This window comes from Notolabrus celidotus, chromosome 15 (genome assembly GCF_009762535.1).
Source record: "Notolabrus celidotus isolate fNotCel1 chromosome 15, fNotCel1.pri, whole genome shotgun sequence".
In the NCBI taxonomy this organism is placed as follows: domain Eukaryota; kingdom Metazoa; phylum Chordata; class Actinopteri; order Labriformes; family Labridae; genus Notolabrus; species Notolabrus celidotus.
This window is the reverse complement of record NC_048286.1, coordinates 27,572,425-27,598,151: the sequence shown is the minus strand read 5'-3', so window position 1 is coordinate 27,598,151 and position 25,727 is coordinate 27,572,425. Positions and strand designations below refer to the sequence as shown.

At 41.5% G+C, this 25,727-nt stretch overlaps 3 protein-coding genes across 6 annotated transcripts; 1 reads left to right on the top strand and 2 right to left on the bottom strand.

Moving 5' to 3' along the window:
• Positions 1-415: 415 nt before the first annotated feature.
• Positions 416-9,871, bottom strand: psmb5 (proteasome 20S subunit beta 5). The gene is made up of 3 exons (XM_034703291.1): positions 9,610-9,871; positions 5,580-5,886; positions 416-1,084 (listed from the first exon to the last, which is right to left on the bottom strand). Exons 1-3 carry the CDS (start codon positions 9,832-9,834, stop codon positions 801-803), a joined length of 816 nt encoding a protein of 271 aa, XP_034559182.1. The 5' UTR covers positions 9,835-9,871; the 3' UTR covers positions 416-800.
• A 769-nt stretch (positions 9,872-10,640) lies between these two features.
• psmb11a (proteasome 20S subunit beta 11a) lies at positions 10,641-14,439 on the bottom strand. Of its 4 annotated transcripts, none has more exons than XM_034702688.1 (2): positions 13,753-14,439; positions 10,641-11,803 (listed from the first exon to the last, which is right to left on the bottom strand). In XM_034702688.1, exon 2 carries the CDS (start codon positions 11,700-11,702, stop codon positions 10,944-10,946), a length of 759 nt encoding a protein of 252 aa, XP_034558579.1. In that variant the 5' UTR covers positions 11,703-11,803; positions 13,753-14,439; the 3' UTR covers positions 10,641-10,943. The 4 variants fall into 4 exon arrangements, with proteins under 4 accessions (XP_034558579.1, XP_034558578.1, XP_034558577.1 ...); XM_034702687.1 differs by having other exon boundaries at positions 10,641-11,673; XM_034702686.1 differs by lacking the exon at positions 13,753-14,439 and having other exon boundaries at positions 10,641-11,488; positions 11,585-12,051.
• prmt5 (protein arginine methyltransferase 5) lies at positions 13,823-24,257 on the top strand. Its single transcript, XM_034702685.1, has 16 exons — positions 13,823-14,002; positions 14,329-14,447; positions 18,028-18,113; positions 18,249-18,383; positions 18,487-18,599; positions 18,718-18,767; positions 18,878-19,041; positions 19,119-19,280; positions 19,376-19,453; positions 20,764-20,822; positions 21,021-21,143; positions 21,478-21,653; positions 22,047-22,250; positions 22,350-22,460; positions 22,546-22,610; positions 23,518-24,257. Exons 1-16 carry the CDS (start codon positions 13,872-13,874, stop codon positions 23,668-23,670), a joined length of 1,929 nt encoding a protein of 642 aa, XP_034558576.1. The 5' UTR covers positions 13,823-13,871; the 3' UTR covers positions 23,671-24,257.
• The last annotated feature ends 1,470 nt before the right edge of the window (positions 24,258-25,727 follow it).

Below are 25,727 nucleotides of genomic sequence, written 5' to 3'. Positions count from 1 at the left end.
TGTCGAGGAAGAAGTGAGGAATAAATTTCCTCTTCCAATTAAAAGGCAAATTTGTGCAACGTGAGGAAGGGAGCTTTATCAATGAGGAGAGGAAACGCACTGTTACAACTCAGGAGGCACAATTACAGAGGATGGTAGTGTGCAATTAAATAGTGCTATTTAGACAGCACTACTCTGCACTAATAAACACTGAACATATAGAGGAGACAAAACAGGCTTCAGATGTACCACCCAATCCGAACAGCCGGGGAAACAGATGACTGAAGTGAGCACAAACTGTGGAAACACAACAACAACAAGAGACAGGGCAACAAATCTTATCACATGAAGAGTAAATACTAACAAATGGGATTATCAACAATCGTAAAGCCTGAAGGTAAAGTCATCACTCGTATAAAAATAACAAAGACACCACTTTTGAAAAAAAGAACAGGTTTTTATTGTGAAAGATGTAGTTTTTCAGGGTAGATCCAAATGAATCGTATGTAGGGCAAGCAGCACACTACTCCCACACTGTATTAAAGCATGTTTGAGTCATCACCCTCCCTCTCTCTGCAGCCCAAATCATGCCGTGTGCGGGCTGAGTGGAGCTCACTGGCATTCTTTAAAAATGTACTCTAAAGCTTTAAGTTAACAACAAGTCAAAATGTGTCAGAGAAGTAATGCAAGTGGAAATCAATCAGTGTATGAGTCCTTAATATTCATGTGTCAACCCTACTTACATTTCGGAATACCTCAAACATCAGCTACAAGAATAAACTCCTAACCCTTGTGCACTCTGCGCTCTTGGTTTTGAGTGACTATGCCTGCTCCTTGTATTGATGGTGCAGCATGAGCACGTCTTCCTGGGAGACCCTGGTCCAGCCCTCGCTGTGCACGTGGTACAGGTTGACCTGCCCTCCACTGTAGGCGTCACGGTATGTGGCCTGGTAGATGGCGCGGCGGCCCAGCTCGCAGGCCTCTTCGACGGACAGATCCTGCCTCAGGCCGCTGTCCATCACACCGTAGGCGTACATGGAACCTGAGCCGACAGCGAACAGGTCACCGCACACCCGGTTCCCCTCTGAGTCGACGTAGTACAGCCCTGAGGACAGAGGGACAAATGGCAGGTCAAGAGGATAGGAAAGCAAAAAAAGGAGGAGGGGGAGAACAAGCATGTCAAGGGAGCTGTGTTGGAAAAGCATCTTATTTTCTCCTGACTCAGGTGTAGAGCTTTGTCAGGAGAACTGAGTTGGTGCACATCTAACACCACCACGCTCGCACAAATAAACACACACAAACTTGTAGGCGCACACACTCCAGGTCCTCCAGAGAGAAAATATGAACAGCTGCAACCTCTCCAAGTGAAGAAAGGCAGGCAGATATGAACAGCTGCATCCTCTTCAAGTAAAACGAAGCCGGCCACAGAACCTGCTGACGAAGCACAGGTCACATCGCTGTCCGCCTGAGGGCCCAGCTCGGGGGCCTTATTGATCCCCGCAAACACGCCAAAAATTAACTATCGACCTGCAACCCTAGCTGCACAGGTAACTGCACCTCGCACCTCGAGGAGGACAGAGAGTAGCAACACATCCTGTGGACATCTGACGAGTACAGCACATTCATTTCTCACTACGAATACACACAGTTTCCTTCTGTGCAGACATTTCTTTCATCAGCACACAAACACTCGAATGATAAATGGGAGGCTCGAGTTCATCCCCACACAAAACTGATCAAACATGTAATCCCACGTGCCCTGCAGACCTAAGATGCTCTGATGGATTTGTGAGGGACAGTTTGCTCCACACCACGCTTTGTGGACACATGCGAGACATTTTGTTCCGCGCTGTGACACACTCACTATGCCTGATCCCAGAGTGACGTGGAACGGGTGACTAGCACCAGCCTGCGAGCTCGCCCACAGCCTGCCTGCAGATGGTAAAAAGACAGTTAGCAGTAAAATGCATGTTTTCCATTGCACTTCACAAAAGAGAAAACCTGTGAAAATCCTACTCGCACTGAGAAACACGAAGGCATGTGCATGCAAAACTGATATCCACAGCTATCGCTCATCGCTCGCATTAAAAGGCACTTCAAAATGCCCTCAGATTGCACATCCTCGCTCAGAGTTCCTCGGCTAAACCAGTGACAGTCTATTAGGGGTAGAGAGCCACTTGCGTTTCTGAAAAAAAAAAGGGGGGGCTTACCATCACTTTCAACTGGCAAATTGCAGCTTCCTCAGCCTGTCGTTAGCTTGCCACGATAATCATCCAGTGCCTGCCTATGCACGGGGGTAATTTGCCATTTTGAGACCTGCCTGTTCCTCTTGAAAACGGCAAGGCACTCGTTAAAAACATAATAGCCAGGGGGAAAGAGAGTTGTAAAGGCGGCCTCTCGTGTTGAGTAGCGCGGTTGTCGGAGGTGCTTGAGGACTCTTTAAGAGGTCCAAGTTTAGAGGCAGAGCGGCACCAAAAAAACACTTTGCCAAATCTATTCCTCTCCATACGCACCTGGGGTCTTTGTCGGGCCCCCCCCCCAATGCCAGATCGATTAACGGTCTCTGCACCTTGAAAACTGCCTTAGAAAAACACAAGAAATTCATGGAGGCCCACTTAAAGCGGAAGCCAGCTTGCATGGATGGTGAGGCGTTGCAGCAGTGGCGGCCAAGTGAGGCTCCTTCCACTCCATCGATCAACTGACAGGTGCTTAAGGAGCCTTTTCTGAACAGAAGCCGGTACAGCTGGCTGGACTGACAGCTTTTAGAGGCCAGCGATGAGCACAGAGGAGGGAGATGGGTGGTTGGCAGCAAATGGGCAGGAGTTTGTCCTTCCCCCTAGATTTCACCCCTGGACCAGGAGTACAAAGAGAGCAGCAGTTGTACTGACGGGCAAAAAAAAAAAGCTGTTACATCACTCTCCCGGGAGTGGCTGTAAAACTGACTGCCACATGGGTCTCATTTCATGCACTTTTCTTCTTTTTTTATCACTCCTGCTTCGTCCATTTTAATCACCCATGGAGGAACCTCTGGTGTCCTTGATGGAGGAGGCAGAAGATGCTGCGCGGTATATAGTTGTTGTCCAATTACAGCTCCACTACAGAGTTATCAGGAATTAACTATACACTGATTACAAGTGTCATAACATTTAATGTTATTACAAGGAGCCATATTTGACAAGCTCTTCAACACAGCTTTTATTTGATGTATTCAGCATGCAGCGAAAGACACTCCATCAGGGGAATAAGTGCTTTTGACATGATTGTAGCTGGCTAATGAGCTTCCCACCTAATCGCGATTGATTTAATTTACATGACATTTACCTCTTCATTCAATCACTGGCATTGTAGGGGCCATGGCGAAGCTCCCACACACCTATTGAACTTCTACAAAGGGATCATTATTTCCTCAATTGATTGCTCCAGAGTTAACACGTGTCATTTAGGATTGTTGGCATACCGGGCGGCCGCCGTTGTTCACACAGCCTTGTGAGCTTTCCAGACAAAGACGGCATCGATCTCAGCGGGTGTACGGGCATTATGCATGCGACCCAATTGTCCGGGGCTGAGACCCAACGTCCATCATCCAACGTTCTCTCTGGCCCGCACTCCCAGCCTCATCGATTTCCCATTACTGTGTCACTGTGGCGGCCTCTTTAAGCACACGTACCATGATGTACGGCCTCACACAGGCAAGGCATCCAAAACTCTCAGCTTTAACTACCAAGAAGGACGGAGTGTAAGAGAGGCTGCAGTGCCATCTAGTGTGCGTCTTTGGTTACTGCAAATGGATTTCTACTTTAATGGAGCTGCACATGTTAAAGGAAATCCATCACTTCCATCCACTGGAAACAAGCTGTTCATGTTTCTGACGTATGTTAATGTGCTTTTTTGATGCCTTTTTGTTTTGTTGATGCTGTCTATTTTCAAGGTTTTGTTTAATGATGGGGTGCTGGGTGGGTTCAGGAGTAAATAAGGGTGAGGGAGAGCTGTCTGTGTTTGTGTGTTTGTGTTTGTTGTGATAGGATATATTTTTGGCCTTTTGGCCTTTATTTGATGGGACAGCTGAAGAGAGACAGGAAGTGTGGGGAGTAGAGAGGGGGGGGAAGACATGCAGGAGATGGTCGACCGGCCGGGAATCGAACCAGCATCCCCTGCAACGAGGACTGTAGAATCTGTATGTGGAGCGCTTAGACCGCTAGGCCACCAGCGCCCCCAATTCTAGATTTTTAAAAACTCATCACATGATGAAAATGGGCAGTGAATGAACTGCACTAGACTTTTGATTTTGGTTTTTAGTGTGCAACAGAAAGACAAAGACTTACAAATATTATTTTTAAAATGCCACAAAGCACGGCATTAAAACAAGTAATAGAATATGTCAATATATTTTAGGTTTCAGATGAATAATAACTTTTAACCACAGGCTGTATAATAAATGGACGTAGTATCCGTGACATCATCCATCTGTTTTTGAAGCGTTGTTTTGAGGCCAATCAAGCGGGAGCCATATTGGAAATGCTGAAGTCAACCTAACTGCTGTCGAGCTAGTACGAGGTAAAGAGGCGGGCTTTGAGCCTCCTCACCAACAGCTACAGTGTTCCCGCCTGTCAATCAAGTCAGCTGTGCCTCTCATAACTGAAAACTTGTAGTCTTAATATCTTCAAAATTGCCGCTTTATAAAAAAACTCACCCTGTGCAGTGTGTTGATCGAGAAATGAGCTATCCAGACTATACTCGCTTTGTACCAGACTGTAAACATGTTTATTTCTGCTGTAGAGATCGGCTTTTTTGAATTCCAGTACTTCTGGATCCTGTTTCAAACAGACACGTGAGAAACGTGTAGATTCCTCCTGCTGCGGACGATCTGGACTCCAGCTGATACGGACGTGCTGGACTCCAGCGGCAACAGCTTCTACTACTCGTCTCATCACTATCACCTCTCTCTCTTACTCCCCTCTATCTGTCTTTCCAGACCCAACTCGGTCGAGGCATGATGGCTGTCTAACATGAGTCTGGTTCTGCCTGAGGTTTCTGCCTGTTAAAAGGAAGTTTTTCCTCGCCACTGTAACTAGCTAAATACTGCGATGTGCAATGCTCATGATGGATTAAGGTGGGGTCAGAGTCAGAGTCTTACCCTGTCTTGAAGTTGGGTCTCTGTTCATAATTTGACATAGAGTGATCTAGACCTCCTTTGTTTGTAAAAGCATCTTGAGATAACGTTTGTTGTGATTTGGCGCTACACAAATAAAGATTGATTGATTGATTGATTGATTGATTGATTTATGGCTATGACTGTTTACTAACCTCACTAAAATCAAGGATCAAGTTTCTTTTCAGATAATTAATATTCAGTCTGTTGAATCTTTGTTCATTTTCATTATTTTTCTGAACTTTGATATTTTTATGTTACATCCAATTTTGACTGAATAAAGATTTTCTTTTAAACTAAGATTCAAAATAAACTGAACTGTGTAACTATATTTAATTTATCCATCATCTACAAAAACAAAATATACCTCTTTTAAAAAAGCGTTTTTCAAAATTCAGAATCATGAACTGATATAACCCTTTAGTACATGTCAAATACACTGTGTGTTTACCTGGCCCTCTCTTGTCCCAGCCACACACCATGGTTCCCATGCTGAGTCCCATGCCTTTGTACTGGTACACCATGTTGGCGAGTAGTTTGGAAGCGGCTGCCACAGAGATGCGCTCCTTGTTGCGAAGCTCGTAGATGCGACACTGACGGGCCAGCAGGCGCTCCCAGAAGCTGCAGTCTGCGGCTCCTCCAGCCATGGTTCCCAGCAGGTAGGGGTTGATCTCTATCACCTTCTTCACGGTCTGGGACGCGATGTAAGAGCCTGCTGTGGCCCGGGAGTCCACCGCTACAATAACACCATGCTGGAACTGAGAGAGGAAACAGCAGGGGGAGACATGTCAGAGAAGCACATTCGCTGGTGGAGCAGTGATCACTATGCACACATCAGTGTGTCCCTATTGAATCCCTCTTATATCCATTTAGACAAGACAGAAGCAGCTTCTGGTCTTCACCTGCCAGGGAGATAAAATATATAATTCAGCTCTGCCAGAAAGCATCTGGATAAGAGGGGACACTTATTCCCTAAAACAACTCTGTATCTCGAAGCTGACAGTCAAACAGCAGCACTAAAGTGAGGAGGACAACAGATCTGGCCAGTCAGAAGGAGAAGTCTGCTGGGGAGGGTATCGTCTAACACACACAGGGATTAAGGGATAAAGATGGCGTTGTTTTATCTTTTCTTTTTATCAACAAATCCCCCGAAGAGACAAAAATCCACTGCAGGGATGTGGTTCAGTATTTACACTGCTCTGCCAGAGGAAAACGCACACTGGCTGTTTCCACTGTAATGAAATGATATGTCACCCAAACACCATACTTTCCTTTTATGTGTTTTTAATAGTTTTGGACCCAGTGGGGTTCTCAGGCACAGAGGGAGAGCTTATAACAGGCAATTACGCTATCTTGTTAGTAGCATGAATTTATTGTTGGGTTTGGTGCTTTCCTCAGGCCTGAACAGTAACAACACTTAATTATCTTTCTTGTATTTAAGTTCAATGTAAAGACACTTCAATCAGCTCTGAAGTCTGGATCAAATCTGTGTCACATTATGAAGCTGCCCTGACTTTTAAATAACTCCACTCCTGTTCTGTGGACATGATTCATCAGCGCTTCAGGAACTCCTACTTTCTTCACTCCTACAACAATCAAGGCCCATTGTCACAGCAGCGCTGTTTTTATGAGCAGAATTCAACTCCAGAAAAGATTAGAGTATTAAAAACATGAACAAATGATGGGAAATTGTTATTTTTATTTAGAAAAATATGGACTATTTGTCCTACTTCTCACTAGAGATCTTGCAGTAGCACACTTGTTCATGCCATCATTGACTATATAAGCAAAGATCTTGATCTGTTCAATGATCCACATCCTCATCCCTCTCACCAAACCCAAGTACCGAACCTGGGGGGACAGGGCCTTCTCTGTCGCTGCCCCCACCCTCTGGAACTCTCTCCCCCAACACCTCAGATTCTCTCCCTCACTCACCAAATTCAAATCTGGACTCAAAACACACCTATGTACAAAGGCTTTTAACCTTGATTGATTGATTGATTTTGATTGATCTGCATCATAGTTTGTGCTGCTGTAGCACAACATGGTGAAGACGCAGCAATTAACACCTTTTTTTTTCCAGCATCCACAACTGCTATGCGCTCCCAAACTTATCAATCTGAGCTCCTGATGAAAAAATCTGAAATCTTGATGAAGTCAAAATAAGAGCTGTTTGATGGGGAAGGCAGAACACACGCTGCTGTGAAGAAGGAGAGGGGGTGTGGACTCCATTCACTGCGTAGAGGACCAAAGGAGAACAAACCAAGGACAAAATGAGCGCAACACGGCAGGCGGCACAGAAGTGATGGCAATTATCTTATTTTCATGACCGTGGCGAGTTGAAATCATAATTGAAATCAACATTTGATGAATTGCTCAGCTCTAGAATATGGTTCTTGTTTAAGATGCATCATATGTCAGCTGGGTGGGTGCGATTGAAGTACAACCACACCTAACTAAACTAAACTAAACTAGAACATCTGACCACTTTACTCCTGATTTCAAGCTTCATCTGCTCACATTTAACTCTCTCTGTGGCCCATTATCCGAACACATCACCTCCGTCCTGCTTGTGACAAAGCATCTGGGACTCTGGGAACATCTTAAGTTAGCCCACTTGCCATGCCAAAAGTTAGGAAAGTTTAGTTATCATGATGGACAGACCTGGCTCAGTCTCCCACATGACACTAGACAAGCCCTGACTCTGCAAGACCTTTAATTCATTTTACTGTTTTATTGAACTGACTGTAAGATCTCACTCTTCTGTATTTACTTCATTGTAAATCTTTGTCTTCTATAATGTTTTAATAGTTTGAAAAACCGTTGAAAGCCCAAGTGTTTAAAATGTGCTTTACAAATAAAGCTGCCTTTCCCCAAGTATGGTAAGAAAGTTCAGCCAATGCAGTAAATGCAAGATTGACTTGTTTTTCTTTATAGATTGCATTGTCTGGACAAAAAGCATCCATCTAAAGCAGGGGTGTCAAACATGCGGCCAGCAGGCCAAAACTGTCCCACCAGAGATTCTAATCCGGCCCGCGGAACGACTTTGTAAAGTGAAAAAAATACTGAGACATTAACTGCAATTTTTCAATCAAAGTAACTACCATTTCAGATTTGTCCTCTGGGGGTCACATAAAATCATAGTGCCCTGAATGGTGCTTTTTTTTTCTGGACTTTTTTCCAAAGTGAGACAATAGATTACCTGCTGTTTGCATAATCCAGTTGAGATTCATAAAGACTTTTTAGAGCACTATGAGATGATCCACTAACTGCTAACACTTTTTTTTTTAACCTTTACTTAACCAGGTAAGTCATTAAGAACAAACGCTTATTCCAGTGACAACCGGGCTAAAGGCACAGCCTCTTGAGGGGTACAGGGTCAGGGATAACAGTAATGAATAAAAAACAAACACAAAGATAAAAACTTAAAAGACAAGTTAAACATGACAGGACTGAACAGAGCAAATAAACAGCGACAGCAGGAGCCCAGGAAAACAATAGCACTACACCCCTGCATACAACACTGGGGCGGCAGTAGCTCAGTCCTTAGGGTCTTGGCTTGGGAATCGAGTCCCAGTATGGACAAAGTCTGGCAAGTGGACTGGTGGGTGGAGAGGCGCTGGTTCACTTGCCTGGGCACTGCCGAGGTGCCCTTGACCAAGGCACAGAACCTCCAACTGCTTGGGATACGCTGGTTGATGGCAGCATTCTTACTCTGACATCTCTCCCTGAGTGCATGTCCACTGCATGTGTGTGCATTGTATTTGTATACCAAAAACTGTGCGTGTAGCAAGACTGAAAAATAACAAGTGAAGAAATTGAATTTCCCCCTGGGGATTAATAAAGTACGTCCAGCAAGCAAACTGTTCCTGCTGGAGCATGGGGGTCCAAAATAATCAACTTTACCTTCATCATTATTATAATCCATCTGTTCTTTTGCAGTGAACATTACACTCCGTGTCAGGTGAATGGGTAACCTTCGTGTGTGGTGTGTTTACAGCAGGTTTCAGGGCTGAAAGAGTAAAATATTTCGCCCACTATGAGACTCATCATGGCGACAAATACAACAGCTTTTTTTGTAGAAAGACAGATCATTAAATGTGAACATTTTCAGAATGTCCTTGTACTGTTTTGCACTAAAACAAAGGGAACAATTTAGAGTTGTCATTATTTATAGGTTATAATGTTATGATTTTACTGGTCCGTCCCACTTCATATAAACTTGGGCTGTATGTGGCCCCTGAACTGAAATGAGTTTGACATCCCTGATGTAGAGTCTGTGTGAACATCTGTCATGAACCTCTGCAGTGAGAAAGCTGTTTGTAGCCGCGCTAGCATGCTAACGTTGGATAATCGTATTGTGAGCGTCGTGTTAGAGTTAAATTGAGAGTCTAAAAACTAACAGAATATCTACTTTGAGCTCCACGTGTTGCTTTTGTTTCATATTGCCCGTCACCCTCACATGTCTCTCGTAGACTCACTTTGAACGCTAAGGTGGTGGTTCCATGGAGAAACTCGATCTTCCTCTCGACGCCGTCCTCGTCCACGGCACACAGCGGGTTCCTCACATCAAAACTGAGACCATCTCCCGGCGTGGCGTCGAACCCGAAGCCGCTCTGCCCGGGTCCACATCCAAAAGTTTGAGGCTGACAATTATCAAAAGAAAAATCCGCACAATCACGGTTCAACACACTAGCGAGCGCCATCTTTGAAACTGTCTGAGGATGAGCAAGCAACTTCCGCCGTTTAAGAAATGTATCAAATCATGGTGGTGGAATAACCACAGCGCCCCCTGTGGTTGTGGAGGACGGTGACATGATTCCAGTTCACAGCAGATGATGGAAAAGTCGTGTTCACTATGATAAAGACAATCGAGAAAGACATCTTGTGAGGTGTGTAGGTTGCATGGGAAAAGAAGAAACTCACTCAATTCATGAAAAATGCAACATCACGCCATTTTTAATGTATTTTGCCATATGAAAAAGAGGCATTTTAATTTTACACAAATACCAGTGTGCTCAGGATTGTTTAGTTATTTGACAGACTTTTCATTTCACCCCATTAACTACGGTGGCCCTGAAGGCCAATCATAAGAAATATTTCAAAGAACAAAAATAAATTTAGGAGAACTAAAATAAATTTCAGAGATCACAAAATTACATTTCAGAGTCACAAAATACATTTCAGAATCACAAAAATATATTTCAGAGATCACAAAATACATTTCAGAGTCACAAAATAAATTTCAGAATCACAAAAATATATTTCAGAGATCACAAAATACATTTCAGAGTTCACAAAATACATTTCAGAGATCACAAAATATATTTCAGTAAACACAATATAAACTTTAAACAGGAAATGATAAATGACTGATGCCGGACAGACTTGGGTTTAGCCAATCACAAACAAGTACCATGGTCCTACCCTTTCCGGTTTCTTGAAATACATTTTGTGATCTCTGAAATGTATTTTGTAACTCTGAAATGTATTTTGTTAGTTTTATTATTTATTTTGCGCTTTTTAAATATTTATTACTATTGGCCTTCAGGGCCACTGTAATTAACAGCATGAAGGAGTCACAACAACCCTGAGGTGTCTAAGGAGCACCTGTAACGTATATAAAGCTGCAGCAGTGCTTTCACTCCTTTGTCTTGAAACAGCTTCAGAGCTACAAAAATGTGAACAACAAAGTCTTCGCAAGAATAATGAATAAAATACTTCCAGGTGGCAAATATAGATAAATACATTCTGTAAATGATCTTACTGTATTTTTCTGGATTAGGACCCCCATTTTTTCTCATCCTGAAGCATCTTATTTGATCAGTCTTTTCCTTTCCTCGACCATCTTCTCCCTCCTCTTAATGTCTCTATAGTATTCCTCTTTAAGGTCCTCTCTTTTCCTTTGGCTCCATCCCTGAGATGTGACATGGAAGAGGTCCACATTGTTCCCTGAGTAAGCATCCCTGTGAGTGGCTCTGAACACCGCTTCTCTTGCCAGGGAGATAGCCTCTTCTTCACTCAGACTCCACTTCAGCTCTCCATCCAGGACTCCATAAGCATAAGGAGAGCCCGAGCCCACAGAGAAGATGTCCCCCTGCAGTCGAGCTCCATCACTGCACACATATATCACCTTTGGACCACTGTTTGAGGATGTAGCAACTTCTTTATCCCAGCCACACAGTGTGAGAGCCACACACACATTTGTCCCTTTGAAGGGGTGCAGCATAAATGACAGAAGCTTGGCAGTACCACTAATTGAGAGACGATGTCTGTGCCGCAGTTGGTAGAGTCTGATCTCTCTGGTTAGAATCCTCTCCCACAGCATGCAGTCCGCACCGCTCCCTGAAGAGGTGACAACTAAGTGGGAGTGAATAGGGCTAATCTTGTTAACAAATGGGCATGCAACAAGCCCCCCAGCACTGGCACGAGTGTCTGCAGCTGCAATGACCCCACCTTGAAAGATGAAACCCAGAGTAGTTGTTCCATGACACAGAGGGAAAGGCCTGCTGACTGTCTCTGAATGTTTCGGGGAGAAGGGGAGTCTGTGGTTGAAAGAAAAAGAGTTTGACATCGCAGGTATAAAGAAATGCAGTGGGATCTCATAATTGCTCCTCGATGTTTTTGGAGTCCTTGTTCCAAAGTTGTAATAGTCCGTCTTCTGAATGGATGAATCTTCAAAGGGAGAGATAGGAAACCACTTGTGATGCACAGGAGTGTCTTTAAAACCACAAATATCTTCAAGAGCCATGGCAGTGTGTTGAACTAGACTAGGTTTTCTTTTTTCAGAGATTGTTAGATAAAAAGTTCTCCTCAAACACAGATTAAACCAGTCTGCCCTCTGGAAAACCATTCAAACAAAATAATGAACCCGCAAAGTCCTCTCTGGTGTTTATTTAGGACTGCTGCCATCTACTCGTCAGATCTACTGGCCAGTCTGAAAGAGCAACACTCTTACTCTTTTATAGCTGTCTCAAACATGACACCTTCAGAAACAAACACACACAGCTGAAAGCATTTGAGTTGACATAAGTGATATTTTATCCTCTCACTGCTGTGAAAGTAATAACAGGAGAAGCCACTTTCTGCACACATAGCATTTTCTGCAGAGTGCCTGGGTCATCTAGGTAACTGTGAGCAAGTTCATTTATCTTTCAATGCAATTTTAATTTGTCAAAAGAAACCTTCAAGCAGCCCCATTTTTCTGTCTCAATAAACCAGATTATCAAACGGCTTTATTTATAATATCTTTGAGAGACCCACAAATAACAGCACTGTGTTCCGAAATGTTAAAGATAGTAAAGTGTGTTTGTATTTTTTGGAGGCCCAACATTGTCTCCAACAAAAACGAACTTTTCAACTAACTTAGCTGTATTTACATGCATATGATTCCTGGAAACATTGTCTTTGTAAATAAAAGAAGCAACATTCATATTTGATAATTAGGAACAAGTGATATTTTTGAGGGCACAACAGACCGATATAGAAATTACTTGACAAAATGTGTATTCTACGGAAGAGGATTAGGGCCACTGAAATGTTTTTTATATATTTCTTAATTATTCCGAGACAAAAAAAAATGGGAATTCTGACTTTTATCCCAGAATTCTGACTTTAATCTCAGAATTCTGACTTTAATCTCAGGGTTCTGACTTTAATCCCAGAATTCTGACTTTAATCTCAGGGTTCTGACTTTAATCCCAGAATTCTGACTTTAATCTCAGAATTCTGACTTTAATCTCAGAATTCTGTCTTTAATCTCAGGGTTCTGACTTTAATCCCAGAATTCTGACTTTAATCTCAGGGTTCTTACTTTAATCCCAGAATTCTGACTTTAATCTCAGAATTCTGACTTTAATCTCAGGGTTCTGACTTTAATCTCAGAATTCTGACTTTAATCTCAGGGTTCTGACTTTAATCTCAGAATTCTGACTTTAATCTCAGGATTCTGACTTTAATCCCAGAAACTGACTTTAATCTCAGGATACTGACTTTAATCCACTGAAGAAAAAATATTAAGGCCCAATATATTTTATTATCATTATTATTATTATTGTTCTGAGAAAAAAAATCAGAATTCTGACTTTTTTCTCAGAACAAAAACATTAAAAAATATATATTGGACCTTCATTTATTTATTTTTCATTGGTCCAAATCCCCTTCCGTAACATCCAGTGGCTGATACTTTAAAGAAGAAGAAGAAAGAAAGGTACTTTATTGATCCCCAGGTGGGAAATTCAATTTTTTCACTCATGCTATTTTGGACATGCTACACATACAGTTTTTTTGGTATATATATATATATATACAATGCACACACATGCAGTGAACATGCTCAGGGAGAGATGTCAGAGTGAGGATACTGCCGTCAACCAGCGCACCTCGAGCAGTTGGGGGTTCGGTGACTTGCTCAAGGGCACCTCGGCAGTGCCCAGGCAGGTGAACCAGCACCTCTCCAGCCACCAGTCCACTTGCCAAACTTCGTCCATACTTAACATTTTGACATACAAAGGTTTACCATAACACTTCTGATGAAAGACAAAAACTTCAAACAGAGATAACAACTGTTGAGCCTGATGTTCATAAACTGTGGACCTCTACTCCCAGCTATCGCGATAACTTACGCGAACTTCAACTGAAGTACTCCTGTTGCCATTTTGGCTCCTCGGTACCTTGCCGGCCAATGAGCGCGCATGTCTGTGTAGATCCAACATGGCGTCAGTTTCATCAGAAGCAGGAGTAGATGTTCAGTCAATCAGAGCAGTCGGCTAAAATCATGGCGTCCGCCAGCACGGGAGGCAGAGTGTCCTGCGGGAGAGACTTGAACTGTGTGCCGGAGGTAGCAGACACGTTGGCCGCGGTCGCTAAACTCGGGTGAGGACGGAGCTGCACTCTTGAACTTGTTGTTATAATAAAATCAGGCGTACAGAGCTGGTTTCTAGTATATCCAGGGTTTATGTCTCAGCTAGCATAATGACTGTCTGATGATGCTAAGCTAGCCGGTAAATTACCAGCACGTGCCAAACACAATGATGTTTGTCTCTGGTTTGCTCAGTTAGTGAAACTCTTCCAGTCTGCTCTGTTAAAACACACGTGCTTGGTTGATTCAATATAAATATGGTTGTGTTTTTCATGTGCTTTGATATTTTAAATGATCTCGCTGTTTAATGAACGATGCATTTTCTTCCTCTGGGGTTCAGGTATGACTTCCTCTGCATGCCCCTGTTCCACTCGAGGTTCAGGAGAGAGTTTGAGTTGGAGCCCGCTAAAACCAGATCTGGTGCTCTGACCCGATCAGACCTGCTGCTGTGTGGAAGAGGTCAGTGTTACTAATCTCATGTCATCAAACACTAGCTAACACATTACTATGTCTGTAGCAGTCTGCACAGGGCCACGTGACACTACACATGGATATATAAACTCAACTTTATTTATTTATATAGCAACTTTCATACATAAAAAGATGCAGCCCAAAGTGCTTCACAGAAAAACAGAGAGACAGGAAACAACAATGGAAAAATTCTAAAAGGCATGATTATAAATAGAATACTTAAAAATGAGATAAAATCCTCCACTTGTTAATACTTTTTGACAATTGATTGTATTGTCTTTTTTTCATATATTTTTATTAAGTGTTTGTAAACAGTACAAAATGATGTCACAGAAGAGTAAGAATAAATCAGAGTATCTGCATAGAATGAAAATCCCCAATTAGACAGAAATAGGGATGGGTACCTTTCACATTGAACCGATACGGTACAGATACCTGGTACCTGGGAATCGGTACCGGTACTCAACGGTACCAATTTTCAGTACTTTTGTGTGTATGTGGTAATAAATGTTAATTTGTTTAATAATAAAATCTCAAAATGTTTTAATTTAACATATTTGTTTAATTTAACATGAAATGAACAGAAACAGGATTATATAGGTGATTACATATATAAGCTGACGTGCTCGTGGCGTCTAATTGCTCTCTCGGGAGTTTATCAATGAATACAGGTGAATGCCTGCAGATGGGAAAAGTCAGTTCTTCGTCTCTTTATAATAACAGGACACACAGCTTACTTGTTGTGCATTCACACAGGAACAGTTATAAACAGGGCAGGTAGTCGGAGCGAGAGGGTCAGTCTCAACCATAGACTGTATAAAATAAACTTAATCCTCCTGCAGCTCTGCCTCACGTGAGTGCGCTTGCCCGTCAGCTGCAGGCTCCGTTTTGGCGCGCTGCAGCGCAGATGCAGAGAGCAAAGATGTCCACCCGATCAGTCTCAAACTTTATTACAAGTTCCCTCACAGTTACGTGAATCGGTACTCGGTAGTACCAACGGAATTCGGTCGGTACCTATAAAAGTACCGAATTTGGTATCCATCCTCAGAACGAAATACAAGACACACAAGACAGTAGAAAAATAAATCCCCATTTACCCAGCCAACCCTCACCCTCCCACTTTCCTACAGTAGTGTTTCTGATTGTATTGTCTTGTCCATTTTGTCTCTTGTGATATGAATGAGTGTGATTGAATGAGTTGTTTAAGTTGGGTAGTTGTTTATTGTTGTGCATCTAAAATGTCCTTTTCCTTTTTCTGTACCCACCTCATAAACAGAAAAATTCAATGAAAATATTTGACAAAAAAATATAGAATAAACTCAATACAGAAAAATTAATAAAAATAAGTAATAGTGGAAAGAAAAGTTCAAAATAAGGTAGCGTTTACAAGATCAGATGAATACAAGACATAAATAGTTAAATAAGATAAATAAATGTTAAAGCAATGATTAAAATAATAAAAATAATAATGCAGTCCAGGGCTAAAATAAATAACTCCAAATTAAAAGCTAGATTAAAAAGGTAAGTCTAAATCTAAACAATTTTAGATCATCATGGTTAAAGTAAGACTTGACTGTCAGAGCCACATAAATCAGATATCTCTAACTGTGTTGTAAAGCAAGGTTCCCATGCATCTCCACACTATATTCATCATGTATTGTTTTGACTCAATTTAAAACCTTGCTGTACTTAATGCAGGGTTGTTAGTGGTGAATTTTTATGAACTAAAACAGTGTAGAATAGAACAGCCTTAGAATAGCCTTTATTTGTCCTTGTCAGATGTACAATGTAATTAAAAGTGCTGCTCCTGAAGGTGCAAGTGATAAATACAAATACAATAAAAACAGGTAGAAAATATGTATAAAAACAATATAAATATAGTGATAATATAAAACAAATGTCAAATATATACAGTCAGGTGGGGAGAAGAGGTAGGGTTTAGGATATTGCACATTATATGAAAAGTTTTCACAGTTTCTGATTGATAGTGAATTAATGTATTCAAAGAACTTATTTATGTTTAATGTAAAGACTTAAAGCTATCTCTGTACATTTTCAGTCATCCTTGATTTTAGTAAATATGATCACAGAAGTAAATCAAGTAATTTAAGAGGTTGAGCCTCCCAGTGTTATACAAACTCAATATATCAAGCTCCTCTTGGACTTGAATACATCTTTCAAAACAGCCAATTATTCAGTAGATGAACTACACTGTCATTTTCAAACACTGCACATAACTGTTATTAGATTCAAAGATTCAAGATTCAAAGGTTTTTATTGTCAATTTTCACTGTATATACGAGACATACAGGAAAAACGAGATGCTGTTTCTCTCTTCCAGCTTTTCAATATCTAAAATTTAAATATAGAATATAATAAAATACAGTTCTATAAAACCACCTATGTACACAGTGCAGGTAGTGCAGTGGCAGTTTAAAGATGGACAATGAAAATGAAAATAGATAACAGTGCAAATGATATTAAGGTGCAGACAGTATTTGAGATAATTATTAATATTATTATAATACAGATTTGAGAGAATGTTCTTTATTTTATGTTGAAGTACTTTGTTAGAGCTGATCATATTATTTAAGTTTATTGGCACCATTAGAATATATCTTTAACATGTACTTCAAAGTGTCACTCAATTTATCAATGACAGGCGGTTGGAAGTAATAATAGTATAATAATAATACTTTTATTTGTAAAGCACTTTTCAATAAAAGTAACAAAGTGCTTCATAAAAACAATATAAAAACAGACATTAGCCGGAGAGAGGCAATAAAAACAAACTGACAGTAAAAGCCGAGGTAAAACATTAAACATGAAAATAAATTCACAAAATAAAGGCTTTACTATAAAGGTGTGTGTTGAGTAATGAAATAAAATAATGGACTGACTCTGCGAGTCTGATTTCCTCTGGCAGGTTGTTCCACAGTTGGGGGGCTCTGACAGTAAAAAGCCCTGCCACCTTTTTAGTTTTCAGTCTAGACTGCTGGAGAGCAGGCAGACCACTGCCAGAGGGTCTCAGTCCTGGTTCAGGGGGGGTAAAATCTCAGAAATGTATTGAGGCTTTTCTTCTCCTTTTTTTCCACAATCAAAAAAAGGGATGGGAATGTGTGAGATTAATAGCAGATGATAGGAATTGTAAAGCAACAAATTGAAATCATATGATCAATAGATTTGAACAAAAATGTCATGGATTTTTAAAAACAAATTCTTTGCATATGTAGAAAGAATACCCCTCCAAATATTATGTAAGACTGCTGTAGCTGACATTCTTAAAATATCACTGTACTGAAGTATCCGGTCTGACGGTCGGCTCTTTATTCAGTATTTATAACTTTGCTTCTGTAACACTGTATTGAAACACTGACATTAATCAATAACCCTCTCTCTTAGCACTTACCCTTACAAAGGGTTGCCTCTCTGTACCTTTAGTGTCCACACTTGTAGTGAAACAATGAAACAGGCAAATGTTATCATTGAGTTCTTTAAGGACTCCAGGGTCTGGCATGTTATCCTTGTGAAAAGGCTTTTTCTGAACGATCCATCATGCTTTGTCTAGATTGGAATACTCTCATCGTTGGTAAGCTCTCTTCATGGATCCAGGCAGATTCAAAGGTCGAGGTAGAACGCAGAAACTCAGAGGCGGTAAGTTCCTCCATTTTCTTTACGTTCTTGCTGATTTTGGCACATATTCAGTTACCTAACTTAAATATACCTCTGAATACATCTTTGTATATTCCTGCTGTGTCCTCATCATTCTTTCCTCATGTGTCTGTCCAGGCTCTGGCACAGGAGCTCAACTTTTCAGCCTACCTGGGTCTGCCTGTCTTCATGATCCCTGTAACGGGCCCTCATAATGCTAATCTGGCCCGCCTGCTGATAAACCATATCCACACTGGACATCACACCTCAAATGTAAGACACACAACATATTAAATAACCCAGCATGTACGTGAAGATTGGCATCACACATCAAAGGATCCAGACCGAGAGCTAACTGCTGTTGTCCTCTAATTAGTTCTGGATTCGTGTCCCGCTGATGGATCCAGAGGACATCCGTGAGGATCTGATTGAGAACGAACCAAGCACTTGCATTGATGATATAAGTGTTGATGAGAAGACCTGGGGCTGGTTAGTTTCACACAGTCCACTTCCCAAGCAGTCCGGTGCTGTCTGCATGCTAAAACAGCTCTTATTGATTTCCTTTAAAATCCTGATGCATGGTGTTTACTCGCCTCTGCTCTTTCAGGTGGCACTCGTTTAGAACCCTTTGTGATTACAACAAGAGGATCTGTCTTGGTGAGAGGACACACTGTGAAGAAACAGCCTGTGGCAAAGTCAGTGCATTAAGAAATAATTATGGTCTACTCTGCCGCTGAAAATGCACTTTTCTGTTTGTATTCCTGAAGCTATTGAAGTGGGAGCAGACATGCCATCAGACGCAGTGATCGATAAGTGGCTCGGGGAACCAATCAAAGCAGCAATACTTCCCACCAGCATCTTCCTCACCAACAAGAAGGGCTTTCCTGTGTTGTCAAAAGCCCATCAGAGAATTATCTTCTCTCTCTTCAAGGTACAAATGAACAGATTCAACTGAAATAAATCCCCAGCCGAATGCACAAGTGCTTCAATGAAAATCTCTTTTCTTAGTTGGAGGCCCAGTTCATCTTCACAGGAACCAGTCGCCACACTGAGAAGGACTTCAGATCCTACCTGCAGTACCTGGAATACCTCAACCAGAACCGGCCTGCGCCCAACGCCTATGAGCTCTTTGCTAAAGGTTATGAAGACTACCTGCAGTCCCCTCTCCAGGTAAAGGACTCTTGGTTTTGTTTACATACTCAAACTGTGTGTGCACATTTCTTTGATGTAAGACTGACATGATGTTTTTCCCCTTTTCCCTTTAGCCACTCATGGACAACTTGGAGTCTCAGACGTATGAAGTGTTTGAGAAGGATCCTATTAAATATTCTCAGTACCAACAGGTAAGTCGGGATATGCTTGGATTATGTATTGGAATCATTGCAAACTTGAGCAAAAAAAAGGAGTATCAATTGTTCCTCTATCCAAACATACTCTGAGCTGACTTTAAACTATCTGGTTTCTGCCAAGTGGGCTCCTGTAAAGGTCCAGTTTGCGAACATGCACTGCAAAGTTTAGAGCTTTGTTTGAAAGTCAGGCCCAATCTCAATGTCCTTCCTGAGTCCTGAGCCCTGAGCTTCTTCACTTAATTGACGTCACCTGGAAAGTGATTGAGGGCAGGAGGCTGTACGGGCTCAAAACTGTAGAAGTCGAAATGGGACAGCACTTAACGACTTCTCACGTAACCGGCATGACATCATGTAGCTCACCTTAGCGGCATTAGGAATTTTTATTGCACATTTTTACTTTCCTCATATTTAAGGCGCTTAAGGGACGGACTGACTGCCATGTGATCCAGGCTCTTACTGTAGACTGCTTAACCACAACATTTAAAAAACATAGGCTGAATATATTTACTATAAATATCAATTATTCTGTATATATGTTTGAAGAAAAAGAGATTTTGGCTGATTAAGGCTGTTTTCTATATTTATACTAAGGGGCAAACTGTTTTGTAATGCCAATATTTGTTGTACCTTTCATGCTTCTTGTTTACCGCCGCACTTTTTTGAATATCATGTTACTGCGTTCGTTTACCCTTCCATGCTCGTGGGCTTCCCCCTGGAATCCCAAATTCATGTCACAATGCTATGAACTCTGGGTAATTCCCTTACACTAAGTCCACAAAAATGCCCACTTACCAAAAGGGGGCATAAAGGGCTCAGAAAGTCTGAGAGATCCCTCACACACTTTAAGATCTGACAGCAGAACAGCTCTAAGGCCTCACAGACTTAGAGGGAACGAGCCTCAAAGTGAGGACGTTGAGATTGGGCCTCAGTATCTTCAAATCAAATCTAGGTCTGACTTATCCTGTCATTAAAAGCTCTTCAGCTCTATTTTCTGTTCATACAGACAAGCCACAGAGTCACTTGTTTTAATGTGCTTTATTTGTGTAATTGCAATTTCTACCAAAACCTGTTTCAGTGAGTTTTATTTCATATGGTTTAACCTGTTACATAACTCTTTGTCCCGGTTACCTGCTAACTGCAGGTTTCTGATAAGTTTGTTTTTTCTTTTAACTGAAGGAAGAATCTGTGCAGCTTTTTTTCACCGTGCTGCCACATTTCTCTTTGTGTGAAATGGAGATAAACCTGTTATTATTGTGAATGTGTTTGAAGCCTCAATCACTGCTGTTGTCTCTTTGTGTCTACAGGCTGTTTATAAATGTCTAATCGACAGAGTTCCAGATGAGCAGAAAGACACTAATGTTCAGTGAGTACCTGAACCCATATCTGCTTCTCAACAATTCAAAACATTGAGTTTTAATCCACGAATTGAATTGTTGTCAGTGTCTTGACATTGATCAATAAATGAAAATAAATGAAGCAGCCAACAATCAACTTCCATTTTTACTGTTCATGTAGCAGTGATTGAAGCATCCTCAGAAACAGTGCGGTCTCTTCCTCACAGGGTGTTGATGGTGCTAGGAGCAGGCAGAGGTCCCCTGGTCAATGCATCGCTGCGTGCTGCCAGACTAGCAGACAGGAAGCTGAAGGTGTATGCTGTGGAGAAAAATCCCAATGCTGTAATCACGTATGTGAAAAACTTCTCTTCATGCTTTTGTCTCTGATCCTGTGGGAACATTTACTGAGAGATACATAAACATTTCTGATACTATCACCAACACAATGAGTCTTTTCTCATTTTACAATGATGTTTTCAGACCTGTTGGGTCAATGTGTCCTGATGTGATCAGTAAAGAGAGAATCTCTCTTCAGTTAAAACTTTACCAGAGGGTGTCTTGATGCTACACAGCTCAATGATTTGATTCATTGAAACAGAGTCATACACTGATGTGTGGTAGTGGAGCCTTAAGTTAAAATACTGATGTGTTCATAACGTACTAACTGGTCCAGTTCTGGTTCAGGCTGGAGAACTGGCGCTTTGAGGAGTGGGGCGATCAGGTGACCGTGGTGTCCTGCGACATGCGGGAGTGGACTGCGCCTGAGAAAGCAGACATCATCGTCAGTGAGCTGCTTGGATCGTTTGGTGACAATGAACTTTCCCCCGAGTGCTTGGATGGAGCGCAGCACTTCCTCAAAGGTACGTCAGTGCGGTGTTTTTGTGAACTCTGATGGTTACTGGGAGAATAAACAAATGCAGACCCATTTTCCAACATTAACTTCTTTACGAATTTACTCACCAGTATTTACTGCATGCAAAGAATCAAACACCGACTCTAAGGCTGCATGTGAATGAGTATATTACTGACATGTTAAGTTCACTAGATATGTTAACAGATCAGCAGGATAACCATCCTGTTTTGCAGCATGGTCAAAAACTGAATGTTGTGTGTGTCACTATTGGCATTGGAAACAGCGTCCTTGGATGTTTGACATATGAAACATTAGTCACCCCACTTTGCTTTCCACGCTTGTTTGAACCTCAAAACACTTTCTCTTTCCTCCTCGCCTCATCCTTTCATGTCCCTCTCAGATGACGGCGTGAGCATCCCCTGTTCCTACACGTCCTTCCTGGCTCCGCTGTCGTCCTCCAAGCTTTACAATGAAGTACGGGGGTGCAGGGAGCGTGACAAGGACCCGGAGTGCCATTTCGAGACACCGTACGTGGTGCGCCTCCATAACTTCCACCAGCTGTCAGAGCCACAAGCCTGCTTCACCTTCACACACCCCACAAAAGGTAGACACAAACGCACCAGACTCATATTCAGGAGGAAGGACACTGTGCTTTGATACTTTTGTGTGATATTTCTCTCTCTCTCTCTCATTCTTCCTCCAGACATGAACAATAACCGGTATCAGTGCCTCAGATTCCCAGTGCGTTGTAGTTCGGTACTCCACGGCTTTGCTGGCTACTTTGAGACCACACTGTACAAAGATGTCACACTTAGTAAGTTGTCTTTATAAAGAGGGAGTCGTGCTGTGCTGGGAATTAGATCCTACTATGAATATTTACTATTGTGTGTTTGTGGCAGGTATAAAACCAGAAACACATTCACCTGGGATGTTCTCCTGGTTCCCCATCCTCTTCCCCCTCAAGGTGAGTCACACAGTCAGAACTCCTGTGATAAAACATTTATGCATGTATTGATTTAAATCAACTGGAAAACACAAATCCACTGTAGCCTTCTGATTATTGAATTAAATGTTGTTTTATTGACATTTATGGCTGCCAAGTGTACTGCATGGCCTCTGTGATGTGTTCTGCGTGCATCAATGAAATGTCAAACCAGGAGGGTTTCCTTTCTTAGTACTATTACTCTAGCTGACATGATGGAGCTAGCAATTAACATTTAACAAAGAGTTTGTTGAAGGTTACCGAGTTACCATTCAAAGCACATTTATAAACAGTATTTTCCATTGGCAAGGGCTATTACCTCCATGTCAGGCCACTTTAACACGTTGTAGAGAGCTACACGAAGCTGGCAAGCAGTGTTGGCTCTGTGCAGAGCCAGGGAGATGTCAATCAAAGTGTGATTTCATGCCTGGTTCAGTCTTAAAGCTGGGGTTGGTAGTCAGATTTAGATGAACTTTTTGTTTTACTGGTTAAAATGATCTTTATGTCCCGATGGCAATCAATACATAATGTGTTCTTAAAAAAGAGCGGGGGAAAAAAGCCGCTATCTACAGCCGGAGTAAACCTGGGAAAACACCAACCAATCCCTGCCATCAGGAGCCAAATTATGAAACCAATCAGGGATTAGACGAAGTCCTGAGGACATGCTACATGCAAATTCATGCTAGTTTTCCGTGAATACCAACCCTAGCTTTAAGAAATGTTTTTAACAGCAAATTGAGGTGTTGAAGGTTTTCAAAGAAGATTTTTGTGGATACAATTGTCAACTTCAATGCCTGTTTTTGTGCTTTGTCAAGCTGAAGTTACTGAGGCTTTAACAAAATATGTCATTGGTATAACCCTCCTCCTCCTCCTCTCATTTATTTAACAGCAACCCATCCCCTTGTCCCGTGATGATGATGTCACGGTGCAGTTCTGGCGCTGCAACAATGGGAAAAAGGTGTGGTATGAATGGGCTGTGACTGAGCCCTCCTGCTCTGCCATCCACAACCCAGCCGGACGCTCCTACACCATCGGCCTGTGAACACATCAGCACACTCGTCCACAGACGCACTCGCACATGTTACTGTAACACCAGGTGGCGGCTAAAGTGAAGAGGGGGCCTAGCTCTTTATATTTTCACAGTTAAAACCTGGAATAAAGTGCAGTCTGAGTTTTTGAAAGGAGCAGTTGAGTGCACTTAGCAGTCAATGAAAATGTTAATGGGATAAAATGGATTTCACAGTGTGTGGTTTTGAGTAGTCTGTTTCAGCAGACATGGACTATCTCCTGTTCAAAAAGTGTATTGTTGCTGTGAGAGATGAGGTCAAACCATCGCCACCGTTTCTTATTTTAAAGTCTGTTTTCTCCCACTGTTTTTAACCGGTCCTCTCTGATACACACACTCAATCCAACCAGACCTTTGCCTTATCAAACACACATTCCATACCAATACACACACACACACACACACTGATGAAATGCCCCATTTCCTCAACACAAAGTGTGTCTGAGGAATGTTAAGAGATTCAGGTCCCATACCATGATGTTTGAAGGCTGTCTGTTCAAACCTTTTGTTATTCTGTTTGTGTAAGTTTGAATCATGTCAATAAAGACAATTCTGTAATGTTATCCATACACTCTGAGAGTTTTTGGGATCACAATATACATTCCTTCAGATATATAATTATTCCATACAACAGCTTTCAATCAGAAGGGGAAATGTTTGGGTTTAATTAAATGAGACCAGAACCTAAGCTTTAAGGATGCAGGTTGTCCAGTAGATGTCACTGTAGCTGTCATTGTGCTATACAACATGTACAAGAAAGAGACTTGGTGTGCTCACTCAAAACTACTCAAAAACTACTCGACGCTGCTGACCCAAAGTGGATAATATAACTGAAAATTGTAAGTATTAACAGATAAGTTGACCAACTTATGGCAGCAAAAAGAAAAGAAACAAACGTGTTTCAGCCAAAGGCTTTCTTCAGCGTCTCACCAACAGGGTGGGTGTGTCCAATTTATCACAACTGTTGCCAGATGACAAAAAACACCTGATAAGATAAGATATTACTTTATTGATCCCCTGGGGGGGGGATTTAGTTGTTACAGCAACCCAGACATAAGTACAATCAAGAAGAAGTTTCAATAAGTAAAATAAAATAAGAGGTAAAAATAAAATAGATAATTAAAGCTGGAATACAATTTAGATATATACAATGTGAAAATGGAATTTAGATTAAATAGCAGTAATTACAGTCAGTTTTAAAAATGTTTCAGTACTGACAGGTTGACATAGTGTTATTATGGTTGGTAATGACAGATTAAGCAATATAATATATAAAGAGATACCAAGTAACGCAAACACAAGAGTAAAAGTACATAAAAAATCCATAAAAATTACAAGACATAGAAACTCCATACTGCATGTAATCAACACTCATGGTGTCCACTCCCAACCTAGTGTGTAGACCAGAAGAGGTACAACCATAGGGTACAACTCATAGTGACGTGCTTACATTTACTTTACCACAAATGGACTCTTGTTATGGACCTGTCACTTTTAACCAATCAGTTCTAAATCAGACAACAGTGTTAGATATAATTGTGATCTGCATCAATGATGCTGCCAAATTCATCAGATTTTCAGAGAACACCAGTATGTTCTCTGCTCAGTGCTGCTCTGTACCCATTCTCCAAAGTCTCTCAAAGAGCTTTATGACTTCAGAGCACCGGACTATGCACACGCCTTGTCTGCTCTTATCATGCTGCATACACAACACATATCTGACAAGTTGCAGACGACAAACAGAAGGGGAAAAAGAGGAAAATGTTTTACGTGGCTTGCTAAATTCAAATGTGTTCATTTTTTGTCAAGTATGATTTTCTTGTTAGTTTATATTCATATTAAAATAGTCATGAACTGAAGCACATGTCCATCTTTAACACAACATAAACATTTCTTGTACAGGTGAAGTGTTTTTTGTGACAGTCTAGACGAGGTATAAATGAGTTTTCTTGTAGTCCACTGGTCTCACAATTTAAGATAAATGCAGGTGACATGATACCACCAAATATAAACCATTATCACTGACAGCAATC